The sequence below is a fragment of the Phalaenopsis equestris genome, unplaced genomic scaffold, assembly GCF_001263595.1.
Source record: "Phalaenopsis equestris unplaced genomic scaffold, ASM126359v1 Scaffold000311, whole genome shotgun sequence".
NCBI lineage: Eukaryota > Viridiplantae > Streptophyta > Magnoliopsida > Asparagales > Orchidaceae > Phalaenopsis > Phalaenopsis equestris.
Window position 1 is genome coordinate 174,844 of NW_018164753.1, and position 23,258 is coordinate 198,101.

At 34.2% G+C, this 23,258-nt stretch overlaps 1 protein-coding gene across 1 annotated transcript in view; it reads right to left on the bottom strand.

The window, feature by feature from the left end:
- Window positions 1-23,258, bottom strand: part of LOC110025594 (CSC1-like protein At4g02900) — a gene marked incomplete at its 5' end in the record, with an annotated part of 87,811 nt that overhangs the window by 55,296 nt on the left and 9,257 nt on the right. The window contains 2 exon segments of the mRNA XM_020726154.1: window positions 2,912-3,013; window positions 7,007-7,142. Coding sequence (XP_020581813.1) covers window positions 2,912-3,013; window positions 7,007-7,142 — 238 coding nt within the window.

The window sequence follows — 23,258 nt, forward strand, 5'->3', positions numbered from 1 at the left end:
TCTTTTATTTCTATATGTACATTTCTATATGTACCCATTTTTTACTTTTTTTGAAGTGTGTTGTACCGTGTGGTTTTGGTGTTTAGGCCCACCCATACAAACATATCTGTATATTTATCTTTAATATATTAGCCCTTGGGCTTTTTCAAAAAAAAAGAAAGTAAGTGATATTTCTAAGACTTTAATTATTAATTATGACACAATAGGTGAAATACTTTATTACTATCAATAAGGACCATTCGATCCAGTAGGATCAACTCCTTTAACTATGTAGAGTAGCATCCATGACAATCCAAGATAACAAAATCATAAGATCTTGATCAAATTCTTCACATTCCCCCCACCATTCATTCTCAGCTCATAGTGACAAATTTTCTTAATATAAAATTAATTGTTGCTCCTATACACCAAGAAATTAGCTCCCTAATGACTAACATTAATCAAAATTTATCTCATTATTGAGCAAGATAATTAATCACAAAAAATTGTTTCTATGGGAAGCCTCAAATTTGATCTTAAAGTCATTGTAAAATGAGGGAAAAATATTTAAAAACTATCTTATGTATAATCCAATCTTCCTACTAGAAAATTTGAACCAGAATGAACACCAAAATTCTCCTCATCAAGAAAGGCTAGGATGTTGATTTTTTATGCCGACGAAAAATTTTGAAAAAATATAAATTTCAGCAACAATCGAGATTCATTCTACTACAAACAATTAAGCATGTGTTAACCTTAACGAAGATCCAATCACACAAGCAGACTAACCACTAAACAGATTAATAGCAAGAACCGAGTACAAGACACCCAAAAAAGAATATTCAAGCTAGTACCAAGAGACTCAACCTCAAAACTAGTCATCAAGTTTTATGAAATGCTCGAAAAATACATATCTAACAAACACAAAAATTGAGGAAATCTAAAAGTTTACTTAAACAATCAATTATCAATAAATTAGAAATGTCTTGAGACACAAAATAAGAATTTAATCCAAATTTAATGTCTATATAGATTCAATGTCAACTTCAATTTAAGGTCTATTTGATATTTAGATTCAAAATTAATCTCACATTTAAATTCGCCCTCAAACTAGAATTCTAGCTCCTATTCATATAAAACTTCAATTTCAACAACATATTTAACTTCTCTCTTAGATTTTAGTTCATACATAATTTTTAGATGAGATATCATGCATGCTCATACTTGATTTCAAACCGAAAATTTGGACCCTTGCCCAATTTATAGCCCATGAAATGTTAAAAATAATAAATTCCTTAGAACTCTCTAACATCCAATAAAAACAGCATGCTTCAATTCTCCAAAACTTGGAACAGTACAAACTTGTTTTAGGTTTCATAATTTCCATATGCTTATTGCCATAAAAAGAAAATTTAAGATAATAAAGCCTGTAGTATTGTAGACATCAACATAATAATAAGAAAATTGAGATTGAAGCAATCCATTGCCTTCCATATAAGACTCAAATATCAACAATTGCAAGGAATTTGAAACTAAAGAAATCAAGGAGCTACCATATATGACTCCAGGTATATAACAATGTTTGCCTCTTTAGGCCCCTGAGAATATAGCAATTCATGGCAATTGAAATTCTAGTATTACAGAATTCAATAATAGGAATTCCACAATAGCTGCCTCGTTAGGCCAACCAAGCCACGAGCCATCTACATTGCATATAATTTTATTATACAAGGTTTAAAAAGACAAAATTGAGAAATTAAAAGTTTTGGCTTAACAAGGTAAGTCATGTTTCTCAAGGCGCCTCAGAATAGAAAATTTTAAGAACTCATGAAATTAAGAATAATTCATAAATATGATATAAATCACCAATATACTCTTATTTTATAATCATAAAGACAAACCATAGAATCACATAATAAGAAATAGAAAGCAAATGTTAACCTTAAATTTTAATGTATTAAAATAAAATTCAAGCAAGCACTTATTAGAAATTTAAATATGCCAGGAAGATTATGATCCACAATAGGGTCTTCACTTTTAACATCCTTAGAAACGTTATCACATATAATAGTTCCATCACCCACTAAAAAAATCCCACCAATATCTTCAAAACCATTTTCAATTACAATATTTTTTTTTCTTACTCAATGTATCTTGATTTAGAAAAAAAAACAAAGTTTATGAACAATGATACTTTAATCGACCACAACTCATTTGGTCATGACTCCCACTCAATCTACTATATAGTCACATACAAACGGGATGCTTGACCCAAGCCTACAATCAAATGATGTATCTAAACTAATAGAATCTGCATACTATATCTAAAATAAAATATATAAGTATAATATAGAATGTTAGATATAATATAATATATGAAATACATAAATAACACTTCCTAAAATCAGTTCTTTTAGATGTGTGCCTCAAATGCATTAAGACGTACAACTAGATTTAAAAGGGCACAAAGAACACTAGTCACAAAGTTGAAGCGCGAGCCTTAACATATTTTTTGTATGCCTCATATCATAGTGCACTTCACAGCATACATCTTCATTATCTTTCCAAACCATGTCATTAGGACGTAGTGTATTGATTTATGTGAATCCTATACTTTGAGATCAATGGATAACATTATAATATCCAAATTGTTCTATAAGCTAACCAGACCTAGGATGTTCAGATTGTTTCAAAATAAATTGAAACAAGCCAAAAGATTTGTACTTATAGTTGAATGAAAGTAATCAAGCAGGTTCTCAAGGAAGATAATTAAAATTAGCAACCTTAACAAAATATTTCACCTTAAATTGCCGTCATATAGATAAAAAACGATCAATTACGTCAGCAACAAAACCACTTGAATAATTATGCACTCAAATTCACAATTTTAGAAATTGAAAATGGAAAAGCTTGATTTCATACAGATGCCAACCTGGTGAGTCAGATAGTGATTAGGATGATTAACAGAGAAGAAATGCTCAACATGCTCGCTTACTGATTCATCAGGATCAGTGGGAACATTCCTCACGAGGACCTGCCAAAACCAAATAGGAAAATTATTTAAAAGAAAAATATGGGAAAAACAAGAACAATTGGAAATGGTACGAAAGTGAAGATGACAAGAAAAGACAATAAACAGAAGAAAAATTGAAACTAAATCAATCGTTAATTCATTAAAAAGAAAAAAAAGGTATTTCCTAAAAGACAAAACTTTAAGAAAGTAACTGTGCACTATCATATATCTAACACCTCAAAATGCATCTAAAACAATAATAAAAAAAATCATTCTGTTGTTATTAACTAATGTTATTTTAAGCAAATTGCAACACATATCAATTACGAGTCATCACACGCGCCTTGCAAAACTGGTACTCTAGCAATCTAAGGTTATTTTTTATAACTAGTTTCCAACAATAAAGGAAAAAATGTACGGATAGTTTGATTTGTGCATGCATGTGGAATGGCTAGCATGATAGAGAAGAAATTTTGGGTAGCTTTTACTCCTTCCAACATGTGCCATATTATTTGTAATCCCTTCATTAAAATCTTGGACAAGTGCTTCAGCTAGAAAGGAGCATATACAGAATACAAGCTAATGTCTATATGCTGCACAAAACCAGTAATTTTGCTGCAGGGATGCTTGAATGGATATGTTTGTCTTCAAAATGTACAACACTACAGAATTGTCTTTGGTACAATTCCGCATCTACAGGGCGTGTAGCGCCTTGGAATATCACAACCAGCTAGCGCCAGTTCCATTAGAAGGAGAGAGAAAAAAAAAGGAAAGATGAAGGGGAAGAGTCGGCGTGAGTAGGGAAGTTATAAGAGGCACGGGCGATTATTAAAGACAAGTGAGCATGGGTGAGCTAGTATGGTAGAGATGAAGAAGAGTAGGAGGCGAAGTGAGCATCTCTACATACAATCTCGAAGAAAGCCAAAGCAGCGACAACGCAAAAGCAGGGAGAGAGCAGAGGACTGAACCCACAAACGAACAGAGGACTGAAACCACAAACAGGGCTAATTCCCTCCATCTTATCAAAAGGTAGATTTCATATTAAATTTATAAATTGTATAATAAAATATTTTAGAATTTGGAAATGTTAAGGATACTATTGTATCATATTATATATATATATATATATATATATATGAAACTTTTAATGAAATTTAAAATATTATTAAACTTGTATAATATTGAATATTCAATGGTTAATATAATTGACTAAGAAGAGTTGAAGTTATGAAAATAGGAAAATTGTTTAGATAAAGAGAGAACAAGAAAAACTAAATTGAACTCATAAAAAATTAGATTTTATAAAAGAATATTAATATTTCAATTATAAATAGAAATATATTATTTTATTAATAATAATAATAATAATAAATTGACCAGGATTAATATTTTCAGTATTGTTCAAAACATTAAGTTGTTGAACGAATATAAAACATAAGATTTACATAACATATAGATAAATATGCTTATATTTATATATCTAAAAGTATTACTGAAACTTAAAAGTTAAACATATATAAAATAACTGATATTTTATTTAAATTCAAGTTTAGAGGAGAAAATTAAATTTATAAGAAAATATTAGTATAAACTTGAACTTAAGTTTTTTTTTTTTTTTAATCTCAATCTCTCAAAGTTATTTTAAAAATGTTAAAATTATATAAATAATGTGTAAAATAGCTAAGTAAAAATATTAGCAACCAAGGTAGTGAAACATAAGTTTATTAATCATTGTTTATTTTTAAGTTGATTTAAATTTAACTCGTTATTGGCTTTATCAATTATCTGGTGCATTGCAATATAAAAATAGGTTGTATTTCACTTAATGTTAATGATATTTTAAAGTAATTTATAAATTAGGATACTATATAATTAATTATTAAGATTTAGACATTAAATATAAACTGACAAGAATTCTATCGTTCTTACGTAAGACCCTTAAAATGACTGACATTGGAGTTAACCCAAACCACAATAATAAAAGTAAATATTATTACTGGAAGCAAATAGACGATTACAATCAAACACACTTGAACGGGAAAATGTAACACACTCGATAGGCAAACTCGTGTTAGAACGAATACTGGGTGATGGTGGTGACGGTCAGCAGGCTCGGCGAGGTGGTAGCAAGATAGAGAAGGGGGTTTTCGAGCGGTGTATGAGAAGAAGTAGCGATTATGGGTGGCTGAAATAGAAGGGCAACAAGGGATGGCAATCCAAAACAATATCAATTTGTTATTAGGGGTGGCACGACAACAGAAAAGCATGAAATGAGAGGCTTGTAGTAATGACAACAAGTTGGAACGAGGGAAACAACTAATCAGGTGGTTAGAACAACAAAAATGACAATATCCGGGCGGCAGCAGCAGCGGCAGCGGCGACGGCGGTGAAGGCATAGGACTATGGAACAACCAAAGGAGGACTGTCCTAGGGCTGCTGCAGCAAGGAGAACGTCTAAACGGTGAAGAATTACAGGAAGAACAGCAACATGATTGCTATCGAGGCGATTTCGGTGAGAAGGCGTGGTAGCAAAGCGAGAGGGATGTAAAAAAGGGATGGCAAAGATAATCATCACCAAGAAACTAAGATACAACCAAAGCACCACCTGAAACCTTAGAATACAACACTCAATGGGAAGAAAGATGCTGGCAATTGCCCTGATACAAAAATACAAAAATTGGCCTAAAACATGAAAAAATAACATATATAACACTAGGGTAACTAAAAAGTGGCTCCATAGGACGGGCAGCAACCCCAAGCAAACAAGAAGGTCAGTTGGCCCTTGAATTGCTTGAACCGAGAAGTTCAGACCGCGCTTGGTATGGTTTCACATGAAGCAAATGTCCCACGCCAGTGGCATGGTTATGCGGGGGAAAAAGGCTCTCCCTCATCAATGACTTTAGATGAATATTCAATTCTTCTTCAGCACCATTGGTATTGTTGTCAATACTATGATTGCTTTTTAGAATCAGTTTCGTTGAGATGTCCGAGCTTGAGAGATGCAAATCATATTTAACAAGAAGAATTTGAGCATGAAGTTTTGCAAACTACTTTATGAAACTTATGGTAAGTACTCAGATTTTCCATATTTAATCTTTTTTGCACTTTCGAAGGAAAAGAAACCCACAAGGACTTCCAAAATTCTGTAAAAATGGAAACAACCTTTATGCTTAGACTTTGATTTGCAACAAGGTCAAGTATTTTCTCACCATCTTTTTCATGAAACAACATCATCATTAGCTTTCAGCTTTTAACCATTTGATGTGAGCTTTATGCATCTTCATCACCATTCCTTCTCCCGAGTGTTTCATGAGGTGATAATTCTATTTTTTTGAAAAATATTTTTAGATCACTCCCGCCCTGTTGCCTTTGTATACAATTTTCCTTCTAAATCCTTGCACTAGTTTTTCTTACATTATTGTCCATGCTAAAATAGTCCAAATCTATTTCTATCACCTCATCTTCAACAAGAGCTATTTTAATCCTTCCTTCAACATAATAATTTCTAAATTTATTCATCCGCTTTTTACCACACATTCATTTAATATTCTCATTGATTTCTCATTCAGTTAGACTATTAATATTTTTTAATCGCTAATTCATGACTTCAAATAATATAAATTATAGTTATATATAATTTATCTTTAAGTCTATATAAGCCTACATGATATTCTCTTGTAGGATAATATTCCCAAACAACCAATCCACAATTATTAAAGTTTACACTCATTTTTATTTTGATTCTTCTATATGACATATCTCTCATACTTCGGTTAACCGCACTTAAGAATCACTAAATCTTTGACAAATTTTGAATAATGATGTAATAGCACTCCCAATGCCTTGTTTTCTCTTTAAAATTAATTTATGAGCACAGAAGTGCATAAACAAAATTGTTCTATAGCAAGCAAAACACAAGCTCCCCCATTAGAAACAATCACAACATCCCAAGTTTAAATAAAAATTAACAAAGATATACTTGTATGATAGCCCCAGAGGCAATAGAAAACTCACAGTAAATTGATCTGGCCTGCGAGATTGAGATGCAAGAAAATGCAATCTCATAGATGCGATAAGCTTGTATTCTTTGTATAATGAATAGCATGTCCAAAAGGTAAAGACATAAGCCATGATTAAATGTGCCCAAAACCTGACAAAAAAAAAAACCAAAGAATTGTCACAATATTGTCGTACAAAACACTGCATCGTTTTCTCATGATGAAGAGTGATATTGCTTTCTCTTATATGCAGACAAAAAAAAATCAAGTAACGGTGAGGCATAAGTCAAAAGTACATTAACAGTCTACTACGAATTAAATTTTCATGCTGTACAAGTAAGAAGAGATGATAATGACTCACTGGATGAAAAGGCACAACTCATAGCTCGTGGATTTTTCCAAGAGAACAACATTGGTTATAAAAATTTTAAAAATTATTCCTTGGGGCAACCTCTTTGGGCAACTTTTGGCATATATTAAGTATATAACAGTATATAATTTGGATCAAAAGGTTTATAAGCCTAGCTTCTGGTTGGATCAAGGGTTGACCTCTTTATTAACCCAAGATGAAGAAAAAAACTGGTATGCTTGAAGTTCATTCTAACTTGCTATCTGGCAATTTCAACCATGTGGCAAGTAAATGCAAGTTGCTTGACATGATCCATGCACTACTATTCTTCAGAATGATTAACATCATTACAGCTATTAGCTTAGATTTGTTTGATCTGACATAAGAGAGTGGAAGTGGGAGAAAATGATTTTTTCTACCCAAGGTATGACATATAATACTTTTAGCGCTTTAACTCACCCTCATGAACTCTAAATTCTCTCAAAACTAAATAGAAATGATAGTCATTTCCCAACAAAAATAAGTATATGCAACATACATGTATATATGCATATCAATTATACAACCACTTGCAGAACTATGGCCAATTCATAAAATAAATTTGAATTTGAATTTTACTAGTACTAGAATGTTTTCAAGGAATGATACACCAAGACAACCCCAATGAGATAAGTAAGGCGAAGGTGTGCTCAGATGTCTCATGTAAGTCATTGATTACAAATTAACCCATATAGCAAAAGGTAGGCGACGGTTTGACTAAGGCGTCACGCTCTTAATTAATAAGGCGCATGACACCATTCTTGGATCCCTAGAAAAGATCATGGCAAGTGTTAGATATGGTGTTAGATCAAGCAAGGGAAGAGTATGACTTAGCAAAGAGATGGAAAAGGAAAAATAGATGGTAGCTGCTGTCTCGCCTGGAGGACAGCAAAAAATAGGCATCAGGAGAAAAAAAATGATGTGATACAACGTCGAGGATGATCCATTGCATGTCACTATCAAGCTACAAGCATACCACTTGAGTAGGAAAATGATACAACTCTCTTAAGGAGTGAAACTCAAAGAAAGATATCTCTGCTATCATAAAAATGCAAATGGTGCATAACGAAGTTCTAATCAAATTACTTAGTAGTAAGGCATAAATTAAACCTGATTCTACTTAAGTAAAACATAGATATGAGGCCTCCAAGAGGCCCTACATGGCCTTCAGGCTAGAAAGATCTCTTTACCAGATCTCCCGGGGCAAAAATTTTGCCTCTTCCTTCAATTCCCACCGCTTGAGCAAGAAATAGCTCCTGTGTCATTGTCCTCAAGTAGGATAGGCTTTGCCTTAATATTTAGAATCTTATGAATTCACATACTATGGCCACAAATCAATGAAATTAAATACAGTAGAAATATTATAATTTCCCGACAGCTCAATCTTATAAGCATTCTCAATATTCTTCTTGATAATTCTAAATGGACCATTAACTCTAGGCCTAAGTTTTTCGAAAGAACCTATAAGAAGCATCTCATTCTTCAATCCAATCCACACCATATCACATTCTTCGAACCATAGCTTTCTTGGACTTGTAAACTTGCTTTTGATATTTGATATTCTTTCTAGTAATTATTTTTTCACATAATCATGCTGCTGAGAATCTTTCTAATTCTAGACTTTGTGTCAATACTAAGGGTGATAGTGGGTAGAATAGGCATTAACTCTAACAGCATGAGAGGTTTTTGCCCGTACACAATTTCAAAGAGGTTGTGACCCGTGGATTGATTGGTGGACGTGTCGATGACAAATTTAACCTAAGAAATAATCAAATCCCATTGCTTGATGTTATTTACCATAAAACACCCGAAAAGACTCCTCAAACTATGATTTGTTGCTTTTATCACTCCATTTGTCAATTGGTGTAATGTTGAACTAAATTGGAGCTTTGCACATAACATATCGCATAAAACCCTTTTTGGAAGAATGAATAGCCGTCAAAAATGTAATATTGATCATAAGGTCTCTTATAACAGCAAGCCTAAATCTCTTTAAGTGTTCATCAATGGCATACAAATCCTTCAACACTTCAAACCCAACCACCGTAACCTGTATAATAGAAAACAACATATGATCGTAACTCAAGGCATCATATACCATATTTTGATTCCCAACTTTATGCTTGAGCAAAAAATGAAAGGAAAAAAATAATTCAACTCATGAGGTGTCTCTGCCTTTTAGTTTACACTAGATGTTCAAAAATCTCAATGCCTCATGATCAGTGTAGTGAGTGAACTCGTTCGCTAGCAGATAATGACTTAGATGGTTGAGTTCTCTCATTATAGCACAAATTATTTGCATAGGTGGAGTACTTTTGCTTTTAATTATGTAGCTTCTCACTAAAGAAGGCTATAGGATATTCTTCTTAACTCAGTAAAGCACTAATTCCCACATCCGACGCATCACAGTGTCTCAAACACTTAGCTAAAATCTTGAAGAATTAGAATAGACGCCCGGGTAACTTATAGCTTTAATGCTTCAAAATCAGTATGGTTTCACTTGGCTTAGTGAATATGTTTGACATGAGAAGCTTAATCAAACAAATCACTATAAATTTAAAATTTCTAATAAAACTTCTATAAGTAGAGGTCAAACCTTGAAAATGACATACCTAAATAAATTACTATGGATTGAGCTAGTTAATAGTAGCCTAAATTTTGTTTGGATCCATCTCAATGTTAAGTGTTGATACAACATATCCATGGAAATAAGTTTGTGTAGTCATTAAATGACACTTCTTTAGGTGTCCGTCTAATTAGGATACTTGAAGCACCTCAAAATTCTCTCGTAAATGCTATAAGTGATCCTCCACTATGAAATTACAACAATATATCATAAATATACAACCAGACATCAAAACTTGAAGATGAATCACACTAAAAAATTGCTGAAAGAGGAGATGTGGAGCTCTTTAAGGATAGTTCTCTTTCCTCTATTTTATATGTTCCACAATTATATTATAATTTAATTTCGATTAGTAAACTTACTCATGATATGAAATGTATAACTAAATTCCTTGTAAATTCTTATAATTGTAAGTAGTGGATTCGGGGAAATTGATTGGCAATGTTAAAATGCCAACAAAATTGTCTCTCTAAACAAAAGTTGTCCCAACTCCATCTTTTCCTCAAGTCTCTAAGTCTGTCAAGTCTATGTCTTTTAAAAAATAAGTCATGTTATGGTATTGTCGCATGAGTCATCCTAATATAAATTATGTTGCAAAATTATATCATCATTTGTTAATATAGAAAAACATAGTACTTATCCATCCTCAAAACCGATAACTTAATGGAATACTTCAACTCCATCCTTAGATCCTACCTTTTAAAAAAATGGAATCATCCATGTGAGTTCATGTAATGATGCCCCAAAGCAAAATGGAATAGCTGAAAGAAAAAACAAAAATCTTCTTGAGGTATCGCGCTCAATTATGATTTCTTATCAAGTTTCAAAATATTTTTAGGAGGAAACATTTTTTACTAAACATGCCATATCAAATAACTGCCTATTCGGCTACTTAATTTTACAATACTTCATGTCTTGATGGATACAAGTCCCCACATTAGAGCTTTCTCTTCTACTGTACCACTTAAAATTTTGGGTGTGTATCGTTTGTTCACATCAATTCTCCAAACCACACAAAAAACGACCTTAAATCAATCAAATATATTTTCTTTGGCTATGCCCTCGACAAAAATGGTTATATGTATTATGCGGCTATTACAAAAAAATACAACTACATGAATGTCACATTTTTTTTTAAAATCAGTTCAACTATCTCAAATCTAATGTTCAGGGGGAGAGTACTTGAATATCAATTTTGAAATATACTAAATGACACACTACCTCACAATCTACCCCTCTTCCACCAAGTCCTTCTATCATCCAAACAACACTGCATGAAAATATCTTAGTCCAAATAATGATATGCATATAACTTATAACTGTGGACCACATGGGCTCACCCACTGATTAGGAAAACAGGAATCCGCAACTATATTTGAGGGGGAGAAATTATTATCCCTTAATTATCCATTATTGGGTGTTTTATTTCTTTCTTTCTTATCATAATGATTTGAATTTCTCTCCAATCCAATTATATAAGGGTTAGTCTTAGCTATAAATATATTTGTTAGTTGCTTAATGAGAAAATTACAGTTTTTTTTTCCTTTAAGAAAGTTCGTGCTAAATTTCTCATCATATCAAAGCAAAGAAACAAACTCTAGCTCTCATTCTTCCATTGGAGCCTCTAGCTGCAGTCATCCGAACCTGCAAGCCCTCCACCGGATCCCTTGTTACTCCAGGTTTTTTCTTCTTATAATTATGTATTAGATCAGCTTCTTCACAATTAGATCTCATCAACTTGAAGTTATTGCAATCTCTTCACCTTGCAGCTGAATCGAAGCAAGCTGGGTTGAACGTGAAATTCGGACACCCTTCCAACCTTCCGCGATATGCAATTCCATTGGCTTGCAGCTAGGTCAAACATGAAATCTAGACACCCTTCTGAACTTTTGCAAAACCCGCATGCTTTTCTTGAAGGACAGCCTTCCAATCTCTAGTGGAAATCCCAGATAGAAGAATCGATTTTTTCTCTTTGATCTTCTCTGTCTAGCTCCTGCTCGAAAATCCTAAGTGGGTTTGAACTTTCTATCTCTGGTGTAAATCCCATACACCTCGGCTCTTCTATGATAGGAATTTTGTGTCAACGATAAACGATCTCTCTGGCGACAAACAATTTCTCTCTCTAGCAAAAATTCTATGTCAGCGACAGACAGTTTCTCTCTGGTAAAAATTGAGTCGATAACAGACTGTTTATCTTTCTAGTGAAAATCTTGTGTCGACGACAAACAGTTTCGCTCTCTAGTGGAATCATCATGAATTCATGATCAATAAATACAGCATGAAAGCTACTTCTTAAAACAGTTTCGCTCTCTAGTGGAATCATCATGATCAATAAATACAGCATGAAAGCTACTTCTTCTTCTTTAGAAATTACATCTGAACTTAAACCTAAGATGTTTGATTCTACAACATCTGAAATCTCTTTCACATCACCAATCACAAACTATATGGCAACAATTTTTTTTAGTGATCTCAATTTGTGTTCATGTACAGCCATGGTAAAAGAAAAGATGAACATCTTGCTGAGAAAACTTTTGTACCAAAAATTACTGATCCTAAACATTGAACATGAAAAATTGAAAATCGCATAGTCATGTCATGGCATTTCAACTCCATGAACACTGAAATTGGAGAGAATTTCCTTTTATACAAACTACAAAAGCAATATGGATGTCGTAAGGGAAACCTATTCAAGCGTTGGCAGCACCTCTAAGTTGTTTGACATTAAAACTAGATTACATGATCTGTGACAGGGTGAGTTAAATGTTACTCAATGCTTCAACACTCTCCAAAAATATTGACTCCAACTGAATTTCTTTTTTAAAAAAAAAACCCAAGGGCTAATATATTAAAGCAGAAAAGATACAAAAGGTTATATGAGAGGGCCTAAAAGAAAGTCCAACTCACACAATACAACAAACACAAATCTCAAATAAAGCAAAGATACAAAAGGTAAAAAACCAAAAAGCCACCAAAGGGCGCAAAAGTGCTAGGGACGTCTCACTTTAGTCCTCCTTCTGCCTCTATTTCTCAGAATTGAGTCGGCTAACAAATTGGTAATGTGAGTACCATTGCTCAAAGTAATCAAAGTATCTTCCATCAAATTCCTGAGGTCAAGTAGGTCTCCATTCTTCTTCTTCCTCCTGGATGTGTGGCCTCCTCGATGTGTAGACCTGTCATTCCTTATCCAATGATTGACTCATTTGATCAATAAATTGTTCCAAAGGCTGGACAGGTGTAGGCTGTTGCGCATCATGATCCCCATGAACCTGAGTAACATTAACAACTCGCTCAACCTGATGAGACGATAGTGAAGAAGTAGAAGTATTGCCACACGTATTATTAGTGATATCTAGGACAGGTGGGGTCTGAAGACTCATCCTTTCCCCCACGATAGGAGGTTCCAAAGAAGGAGAAGCTATAACTGGGGACTGAAAGTTGTCATATTGCCTACGAGAAGTGACATCATCCGGGGTATTCTTTTGATGATCAATAGTGTCAATAACTTAAAGGTTATCAGGAGGAGACGAAATCGCTGCCTCTGGCGGACCACTATACTTTTTTGGTCAGAGTTGGGAGTTTAGATGGTGGCATTGAGAACTGGAGTGGCAGAACATACGACAATTTGAACAATACGAGGAAAAAGACTCAATCACTACCTTTTGCCCGAGGGGCTCACGTGGTGGTAACCCTCAGGTAGAGTCCACAGTGGGTAACCCTTAGGTAGAATCTCGTGAGGGTACAGATGATTGTCCTTATATTAAAAAAGGGAGCAGGAAAGGCGAAAAAAATGTAATCTTTTTCTCTGAAACAGAAATTTCTACCCTGAAGGAAAAATTCAAGTTTGCTCTTATTGGAAAATTTTAGTGGGGATACCCTCTTATGGAGGTTATATCAGAAAGAGTATTGATGATCTTAAACTAGTAGACAAGTGAAAAGTGAGACTCATGGATAGGAGACATGTGTTGATCCAACTAATAGTGGTTGAAGACTACATCATAATTTTCTCCAAGAAATATCTTAATATCAAAGACAAATCAATAAAATTACTCAAGTGGTCTCCTAATTTCGACCCAAATGATGAAACTCCCACTACACCGGTATGGTTTAGTTTAAATGGTCTCAAACTGCATTTTTTTCACCATCAGATTCTTTACTCTATTGGGGTCATCCTTAGGGATCCTTTGAAACTAAATCTGTCCACTTTATACCTAACTAGACCATCGGTGGCCAGAATACTTATGGAAAGAGATATTACTTTACCAGATGTTACTGAAGTCTGGCCGGGCACAACTCATAATGGTTATTGACAACAAATCATCATAGAACACAAACCCATATTGTACCCACTGTAAGATGTTTGGTCATATCCTTGCTAAATTCCACAAATTTCATCCTAATTTGAAATCTAAGGGTCAAGTGACACTGTTGTTACTGTTAATGCAAGTGATGCGATGCTGGCACCTACAAACTCCATACAAAATAATTCTGATAGATTATTGCCTATAAATGATAGTGTTCAGACTAATAATCAGGAGAACCTTGCAGCTCCATTTTTTCAAGAAGTAATCGGTGTAGAGGCAACTCACGCTTCTCATATTGTAGAATCTATTGTGGGTACTACTATTCCTTCTGGTTCAGCTGTACCCCATCAGGTGGATTCTTCGGAGGAGGAATGACAGGTTTACACTTCCAGGAGGAAGAAGAAGAAGAATGGAGTTCTACTAGAGCTCAGGAGTCTTATGGATGATACTTTGGTTACTACGGATAATGGTCAGCACCTTACCAATCTACTAGCTAGATCACTACCGAGAACTAGAGCCAGAGGCAAGACTGGATTGGGATGACCCACACTTTTTCAGTGTCCGGGTGGTTTTTGGGTTTCTTTTTATTTCTATATGTACCCATCTTTTACATTTTTTTTGTGTGTTGTACCATGCGAGTTGGGTGTTTAGACCCACCCATACAAACTTATCTGTATCATTATCTTTAATATATCAGCTTTGGGCTTTTTCAAAAAAAATAATAATAATAAATAATATATATATATATATATATTGGCAAGAAAGAGCAACGGTGGCTCCCTACGTGTTAATATAGAAAAACGTACAAAATAAGGGAGGGGAGGAGGATCCCCGTCTAAACTAGGGGTTCCTCCTCCCACAGTATAACCCACACCAAAACAAAGCCCAAAAAATTACAAGTATACCCAAGCAAAAAAACAAAACCCAAAACAAGTATACCTGTGCAAGTTTGGAAATAAAAACAAGTAAAAAATTAAGAAGAATTAAAAGACTGGCATCAAAAAGATCTCTAAGGCTCTGGAAGTCATCAAAACATATAAAAGTTTGCTCCAAGCAAACGACTTTGCTAACAGGAAAGGTGATCCTCTGGCAAGAAATCTAAACAGGGCAAGTCCAGCAAAGCAGAGAGTCCAGAAGATCCTTATAATAATATCCAGAAAAGAGTGCGGTCTGAACCTGCCAGAAAACAGAGAGAGCAGCAAAGAGGGAAGGTGCAAGATAAACAGCAGAAAAGAAACAGAGGACCCAGCCAAAGAGCAATGCACCAAGTATGTGCTAAATTCTAACATAAGGCAAATTCAAAGAGTCCCCAGTAATTAAACGTCTAAGGGGAGCAGGGGGGATAAGCCAACAGTGCACACATGCCCTGCTTACTTGGCTAACCAGTCGGCAGGGGAGTTATCCTACCTATATAGGAAACTCCAATTAACATTCAGGTGGCTATCAGTAATTAAAGCATGAATACGTTTGAGAGTGCAAATAATATCCCAGAGGTGCAAAGACACCCAATAACATCTCATAAAGAAGTTTTGAATCAGTTTCCACCGTAATATTATGAAAATTGAAAGAATTTGCCACCGCTAAGGCAAGAAATACCCCCCAGCACTCCGTAGCTAAGGGATTATCTGCGATAACAGGTGATGTAAAATAGCACATAAAAAGCCCCTCAGAATTTCTAAAAATGCCCCCAACAGCAGCAGAAATAGCATTCCAGCTACCATCAACATTAACCTTAACTCAACCAGGAGGAGGGGGTGCCCACCTGATTAAGCGAGAGGGCCTAGCTTTTAAACCGATAAAGACAATGTTAGTAAAGGCCTTCAGGGCCTTAGTGTAATAGGCCAACACATAAGAAGCAGTAATAGTGGCAGTTGGAGGAGGGGAGTTGTATTTATGGTTGTTTCTAGCAGCCCAAATAAACCAAAGGACCAGCAAAGGAAGGGAAAAATCTATCTCCCTTATTATCATCATCTTCCACTCCCACAAATAAGTACTTAAAATGCCCATATGAGTCCAGGGGATACCAAAGTGTAAACCCAAGATGTTTCAGACATCCAAAGAAAAAGCACTTTAAAAAAATATGTTTCTTGAACCTTCCTCCAAGACTTTGCACATTGGACATCTTGATGTCAATCTAAGGTCTTTCAGTTTCAAAATTTCATCAAGAGGCAGTAAGGAGGGGAAATAGCGCCAGAGGAAAAAAGAAATAGAGGGAGTGAAGAGTTTATGCCAAATCCTCCCCAAAACCACTCAAAATGCGGGTGTAAAGTGCCATATATCAACTTACAAACCGACTGAGAAGAAGTCTTCTTTCACACAGGGTAATCCCTACGGGAAGGGGTAGTAGGAATAATAGTTATATGCTTAGCATTCAGCTCCCCCACAATAGAGCAAGGTTTAGTGAAATCCCATCTACCTTGAGAAAAGAGGTCAGAAACAAGCAAGTTATTGGTATGGGAAGGATGAGTGTGCTCAGAAAGGGAAGGCAATCCCCAATTATCATTCCAGAAGGAGATGTTTCCAGCGCCAATATCCCAAAACATAAAATATCTAGCAATGGATCTGGCATTTAAAATAGCCTTCCAGATCCGAGAATCTTTATGCAGCATGTACATGGAGGTGCTCATAAGATTCTCCTATTTACAAAACCCTTGTTGAAAAAAGAGAACTTTCAAGTTCCTTCTAAGGTTCAACAATGAATTAGATGAAGTGAGAAGAAGAATTATGGGAACCAAACCTCTTCCCTCAAATCGTGAAGCTATTGTTGAAGTACAAAAGAGGAAAGAGAATACGATAAAACTCATGATGGTAGATAATCCCACTACATCCAATATTGACAACTTGGCTTTATACACTCACAAATCATCTTAGGATACAAATCAAAGAGGAAAAGAGTTGTAGTGTGAACATTACAAGAAACTTGGTCGTCTAAAGAAGAATGCTATAAAATTTATAAAAAGCCTGCAAATTAGAAGCCCAACAATGTCATAGATGATGGAGAAAATCAAGGGAACTCGGCATCAAACGAAAAGAAGGCTCATGAACATAGCTCATTCAGTAAGGAACAACTTGAAGCCCTCCAAAAACTCCTAAGACAATATTCTAAGCCTTTTACTAGCCTTCAAGAACATCAAAGTGATCCTCCATCTGCTTTTATTGCTCTCAACAAGAAGAATCAGCCTTGGATATGAATTTTGGAGTATCTGATCACATGACAAATGATACCATTGCTTTTGAATCCCTTAATTCTTACAAACAAGAAATCATTTCATACGGAGCACTTATGCAGCTTTGCGTGCGGACTCCAGTAATATGCCGCCATGTGTGTTATACCAGGCCCACCTAAAAAAAATATTAAAATTAAATCGCGGAGGATAATGTGCGGGGGGGGGGGGGGGGTTGGGGGGGGGTTATTGGAGCATTAACTACAATAATGCCGCAATAACTTGTCAATAACCTCTGCAGTTATACTCTCAATAACACCCCAATAATTTCTGTGGTATAGTACACGTGGCGACATATTACTAGAGTCCACACGCAGAGCTGTGTACGTGTTCCTTATGGAATAATTTTTCCTTACAAACACCATGCTATAGTTAGAATCTCATGTAGATCCCTTTCATCTGTGGAAGGAAGAGAAAGTGTGAATCTCAAAAAAAATCTTACTCTTCAATCTATGTTTTATGTTTCTAAATTTAACTATAATTTACTGTATATCAGTAAACTTATTCGTGACATGAATTGTGTTATTAAATTCTATCCTAATTTTTATGTCTTTTAGGTGATGGACTCGATGAAGGTGATTAACAATGTTGATATGTATCACGGACTTTATTTGCTTACTAGAACTCCCATTTCGAGAGGATTGTTCCATCATTCACAATCCTATGAATCAAATCTTGTATCTGAGTCTATTTCTCATGAGAGTCAAGTTATGGTAAAACATTTTTGCCCTAGACATCCTAGTTTCCATTATGTTAAAAAACTATATTCTCATTTGTTTATCAACAAAAAACCTAATTTATATCAGTGTGAAATTTGTCAACTTGCTAAATATACTCAAAAAGTACAGCCAAGCTAAAATACAAACTAGCATATCCCTTCTTCATAGTTCAACATGATATCTAAGGGCACTCAAAAATAAAAAAATGCAAATGGGACTAGGTGGTTTGTCGCCTTCGTTAATGATCAAACCATAACCATTTGGACATTTCTCATGGAGAAAATATAAAATTGTTAACATATTTGAAACGTTCCATAACATGATCTTTACTGAATTTCATAGCAAAAAATTCAAATTCTCAAAATCGATAATTCAAAATACTATTACAATTCCACTATCGATCCTTATCTATCCAAAAATGGCATCATTAGTATAATCTCTTGTGTTGACACACCCCAATAAAAAGGTGTGGCTGAGAAAAAGATCAGACATCTCCTTGAGGTAGCCCTTTCAATTATATTCACTAAAAATGTACCCAAACACTTCTAGGCTATGCAGTTCTCACATCCACTTATTATGGGAATCTCAACAGAGTACTAAACTTTAACAAACCTCTTAATCACTCATAAGATCCTACCACCGCATTCAGTCTTCTATATCTAACCTACCACTAAAAATTTTTGGTTGCATCATCTTTGTTCATCTACATCAACCACACCAAACCAAACTTAATCACAAGTTAATTAAATGCATCTTTATTGGTTACTCTTCAAATAAAAAGGGCATAAATGCTACTCTACACCATCCCCTTTTCGCTCACATAAATCGCTCGATATTCTTTCCTTCTTTGCTCGCCGCATTACCAGGTTCCCGATTCATGATTTTTTTTCTTTTTCTCCTTTTCAATAGACCCACCGCCTCTACTCTCTATAAATTGAGACTAAAGGGTGGGGAATCACCTCGCCTCACCCTGCTCACCCCTACGTAGCCCTCTCTTTCCGTAGTCTCCAATCCCCCTCCTCCCTTTTCACAATTTCGCCCAAAAACTATCGCCTTAATAATTGGACCCTTGCAATATAGTCACGATTAGAGCTAGTCAGGAAGGCAATAGTGGGATTGTGTCCAGACTACCGAAACTCTTATCTTCCTCTTTCCGCTTCGGTCCTATCTGAAACCGTTGAAAAAGGTGACGCTTACTGCCCTCCCCCTTATCTTGTATTTATATATATTATGAGAATATATGTATATAGTTACATTATTTGATATAATTAATTAAGTTAAACCAATAAATTATTTGATATATATTAATCCACATCTTTATTGTGTGGATAGTCAATCACGTATAATAAAATAAAATACATAATAATAATTTAATCCCATTATACCTAATTTAATAAATAATAATCGCTAGTTAAACAGTTGTATACCTAGAAGTATTGTACATGCTGTCTCGAAATAACTGATTTTTATTAGGAGAAAAATGTACACTTCTTAGTTAGTGGTGTTATCCTTGTTATTTGTAGTAGATTCATAATTATTTTACAAGATTGTTAGTCATGCCCTTGCTGCTTCAATCATATTTATTATTGTATTTCTTATAGGCTTCAATTATTGCTCAAAAGAAAATCACTAATTGTCTTACTCTATTGCCGCAAAACTCTCGCATATGTGAATAAATCTCACAATTATAATATTTTCTTTTCCTAAACTTTTTCTTTATAAAATTGAATGTAAATTCATATTACAAAACTGTCTGAAGCAACATATTTCTTGTATATTATACTTGTGGAAAATTTAGTATGTTTGTGTGTGATGGTATGTCGGTCGGCCCCTTTGGGTATTAGCTAGCCGAGTAGACGGGTTCATAAAGTGACAACTCTATATAAAATTATCGGGTTTCTTTGGATTAGTATCGGCATTTCCGGTTTCATGAAATTTGTTAAAACCGACTATAAAAATATAAATATAAATTAAAACTAAATAATAAATAATTGTTAAGTTAAGCACTGGTAAAATTTGATTTGAAATGACTGCAATTTTTCTTAAGATAATTGAATATATTTTTTATTACTTTTGTTACCTAAAGATGTTATATATGCATATAGTAGTTGTCCATATTTATTTTTCATATTGTGTGACCCATTCCTTGCAATTTATGTTTTAATAATTAATTGTTATTTACTGAATTTATTTATCAAACCACACATTGATATTTTTTCATAACAATTTATATTCAGTGATTAGCAAGATCGTCTCCACTGGAGCATATTTTTTACTTTTAAATTTCTTATTTTTAATATTTTTCAATATTTGTTATTGTTATTGTATTTTTTTTTTTTGGGTCTAGGTAGTTGTTCTCTATTATCATTTCAGTTCTGATTCGTCAATTTTTTACTTTTCTTTCAGTTGTCTGAGAGAACTATTTCATAGTTAATTTTTCGTAGTTGTATCAATGGATTATCTTAAGAAATGATTACATGTTTTCTTAAAATAATTGAGCATATTTTGTTTATCACATTCTTGTTGCACTAAATTATATATGCATATAGTTGTCACTATTTGTTGTTCATATTGCATGTCTCGTTTTTCTTGTTGTTTATGATTTAATAAACAGTTGTTATTTACTGAGTTTGAATAACAAGTCATATTCAACCACTAGCATAATAAATAGTCTCCACTAAAGCAGACATTTTAATTTTATATTTCATGTTTTTTTTGTGTTTTTCAGTGTTTTCTTTAGTTATTGTATTTTCCTTTTTTTTAATACGGGTAGTCATTCTCTGTTGTCATTTCAATTTTGATCGTCAGTTTTTTACTTTTCTTTCAGTTGAGTGAACTATTAACTGTGGAATAAAATTTATCTTACCTTATTTATTAATGTTAATATTTGCATACAATCTTTTTTTGAGAATATAGAACAAGTTCAACTACCTTGCATTGTCGGAATGTATCGTCTTCCTAACCCGATGTGTGACACTATGAATGTCACCTACTTTGAAAACCAATCATATTATTTCAAATCTGACATTCATGAAGAAAGTTAGAGAGAATATAAATTTGAGGTTCCAATCAGAAACCTCAAACGTTCCTCTATATTCCTGATGAACTCAGTCTTCTTCTCACTATCATAAATCAATCTAAAAATAAACCTACTACTCCACAAAATCCTCCCACAACTCTCATCAAGAATCAAGAACAATATGTGTACACTTGAAAGAAAAAACTCAGTGAGCATGTAAGGAACAATATGCAAAATTAGGAATGCAAATCACCGGAACCAACTCCACACACCCCAAATATTCACAAGGAGGTTGGGTCAACACATTATGAGAATCAAGAGGAAGGAGCATAAGAATACACAAAACACTCGATAGAAGAATTTGTGATCTAGGAAAATTTATCCTCTTACAAATCTTTTGTTCAAAACATCGATAATGTGTGGATCCCAAATTCAATTGAAGAGACCTTATATATTCCTGCTTGAAAAAAGGTTATGGAAGAAGAGATTCTTGCCCTTAAAAAGAATGGTACATGGATCACAATAACTCTGCCACCTGAGAAAAGAACTGTACGGTGTAAATGGGTATCCAGTATTAAATATAAAGCAAATGAGAGCATAGAAAGGTTCGAGGCTAAACTTGTAACAAAGGGGGGTTCACTCAGCCTTATGGGATCGACCACCAAGAGACATTTGTTACTGTGGCGAAACTCAACACAGTGTAAAGCATGTATTTCACCCCTTCATACGCAATCATAGACACATTCAAAATGATTTCATAGTCAATAATCGTAATCATAGAAACATCACTTGTAATTGTAAAGGCTTTAATTATCTTTGTCCTTTCATATCATTGGATTGTCACCCTACCAAAGACTTCATTAATTATTGATAAAGGTCCTCACAACATAACAGTTATAACAGCCCCCCTAAAAACAACAGTAACCTACATTTTATGTATGTCTGAAACCAATAGTTTTCGAATGTTCTCTATTTGAATACCAGAAGTTGAGAAGCTCATTGTTTTCTACCATTCATACTTACAAGTATTCATGTAATAGTCCACCTAACACAACACTTATTAAATTCCTATAATCATAATTTTCATGATAAACAAACATAGTTAATTCAAAATCATATGCATAATCAACATAACATGAATACCTACAAACAAACATATCAAAACATGTTCATCACTTCTATATTATAGGAAAATCATAATCATTATCGGTGTTAATTCAATGCTGGCATACATATAACTTTCAAAGTTATTCAACAATATGCATGAAGTTTTAAATGCAATCATATATCAGTGAAATCATCTAGAAAATCCTATAAAAATTTATTACTCTTAATTTATACATGATTATTTTAGTTGATTTGGTGGAGCAACCCTATGATGACTTTCTCCATGCTCACCTCGAGCTCGCCACCTAATATAACAAACCTGAAATTTGTAAGCCTCTCAAGATTTCATGAAATTATTGATGTATATAGTGATTTAGCCCCAACATTACTCATTTATGAATCTATACCTAAAAAAGAGTTCTCGGCATAACTATCCATTCTCCGATACTTTCTATTCCTCTTCCCTCTTCTTCATTTGCCCTTAACCCTTTCCTGCAACTCGTGAAATGGACCTATAGGAGAGTGTAGCTCTCGTTTCAACAGTCTTATGGCTATTTCCGCAAATCTACAACAACAGAGAACACATGGAATGCCTTAATTCATAGCAAATATCAAAACAAAAACGTAGGGAAGAAAAAGAATGTCTGAAATGTCATGAAAGAAGGTTTCCTACCTTTAATTTTCTCCCTGAAACCCCAAATTGGAGATTGCGGCTCCCAACAAGTCTTCTGTTTTGCTCGATACCACCTGTGCTACAGGAACGAAGCCACAGGACTTGCGGAAAAAAGAAAGAGAAGAATAGGGAAATTTGTGAAGCTTCATATGCATAATTTACCCCCCCCCCCCCCCCCCCCCCCCAACCCCACCCATCTACCTCAAAC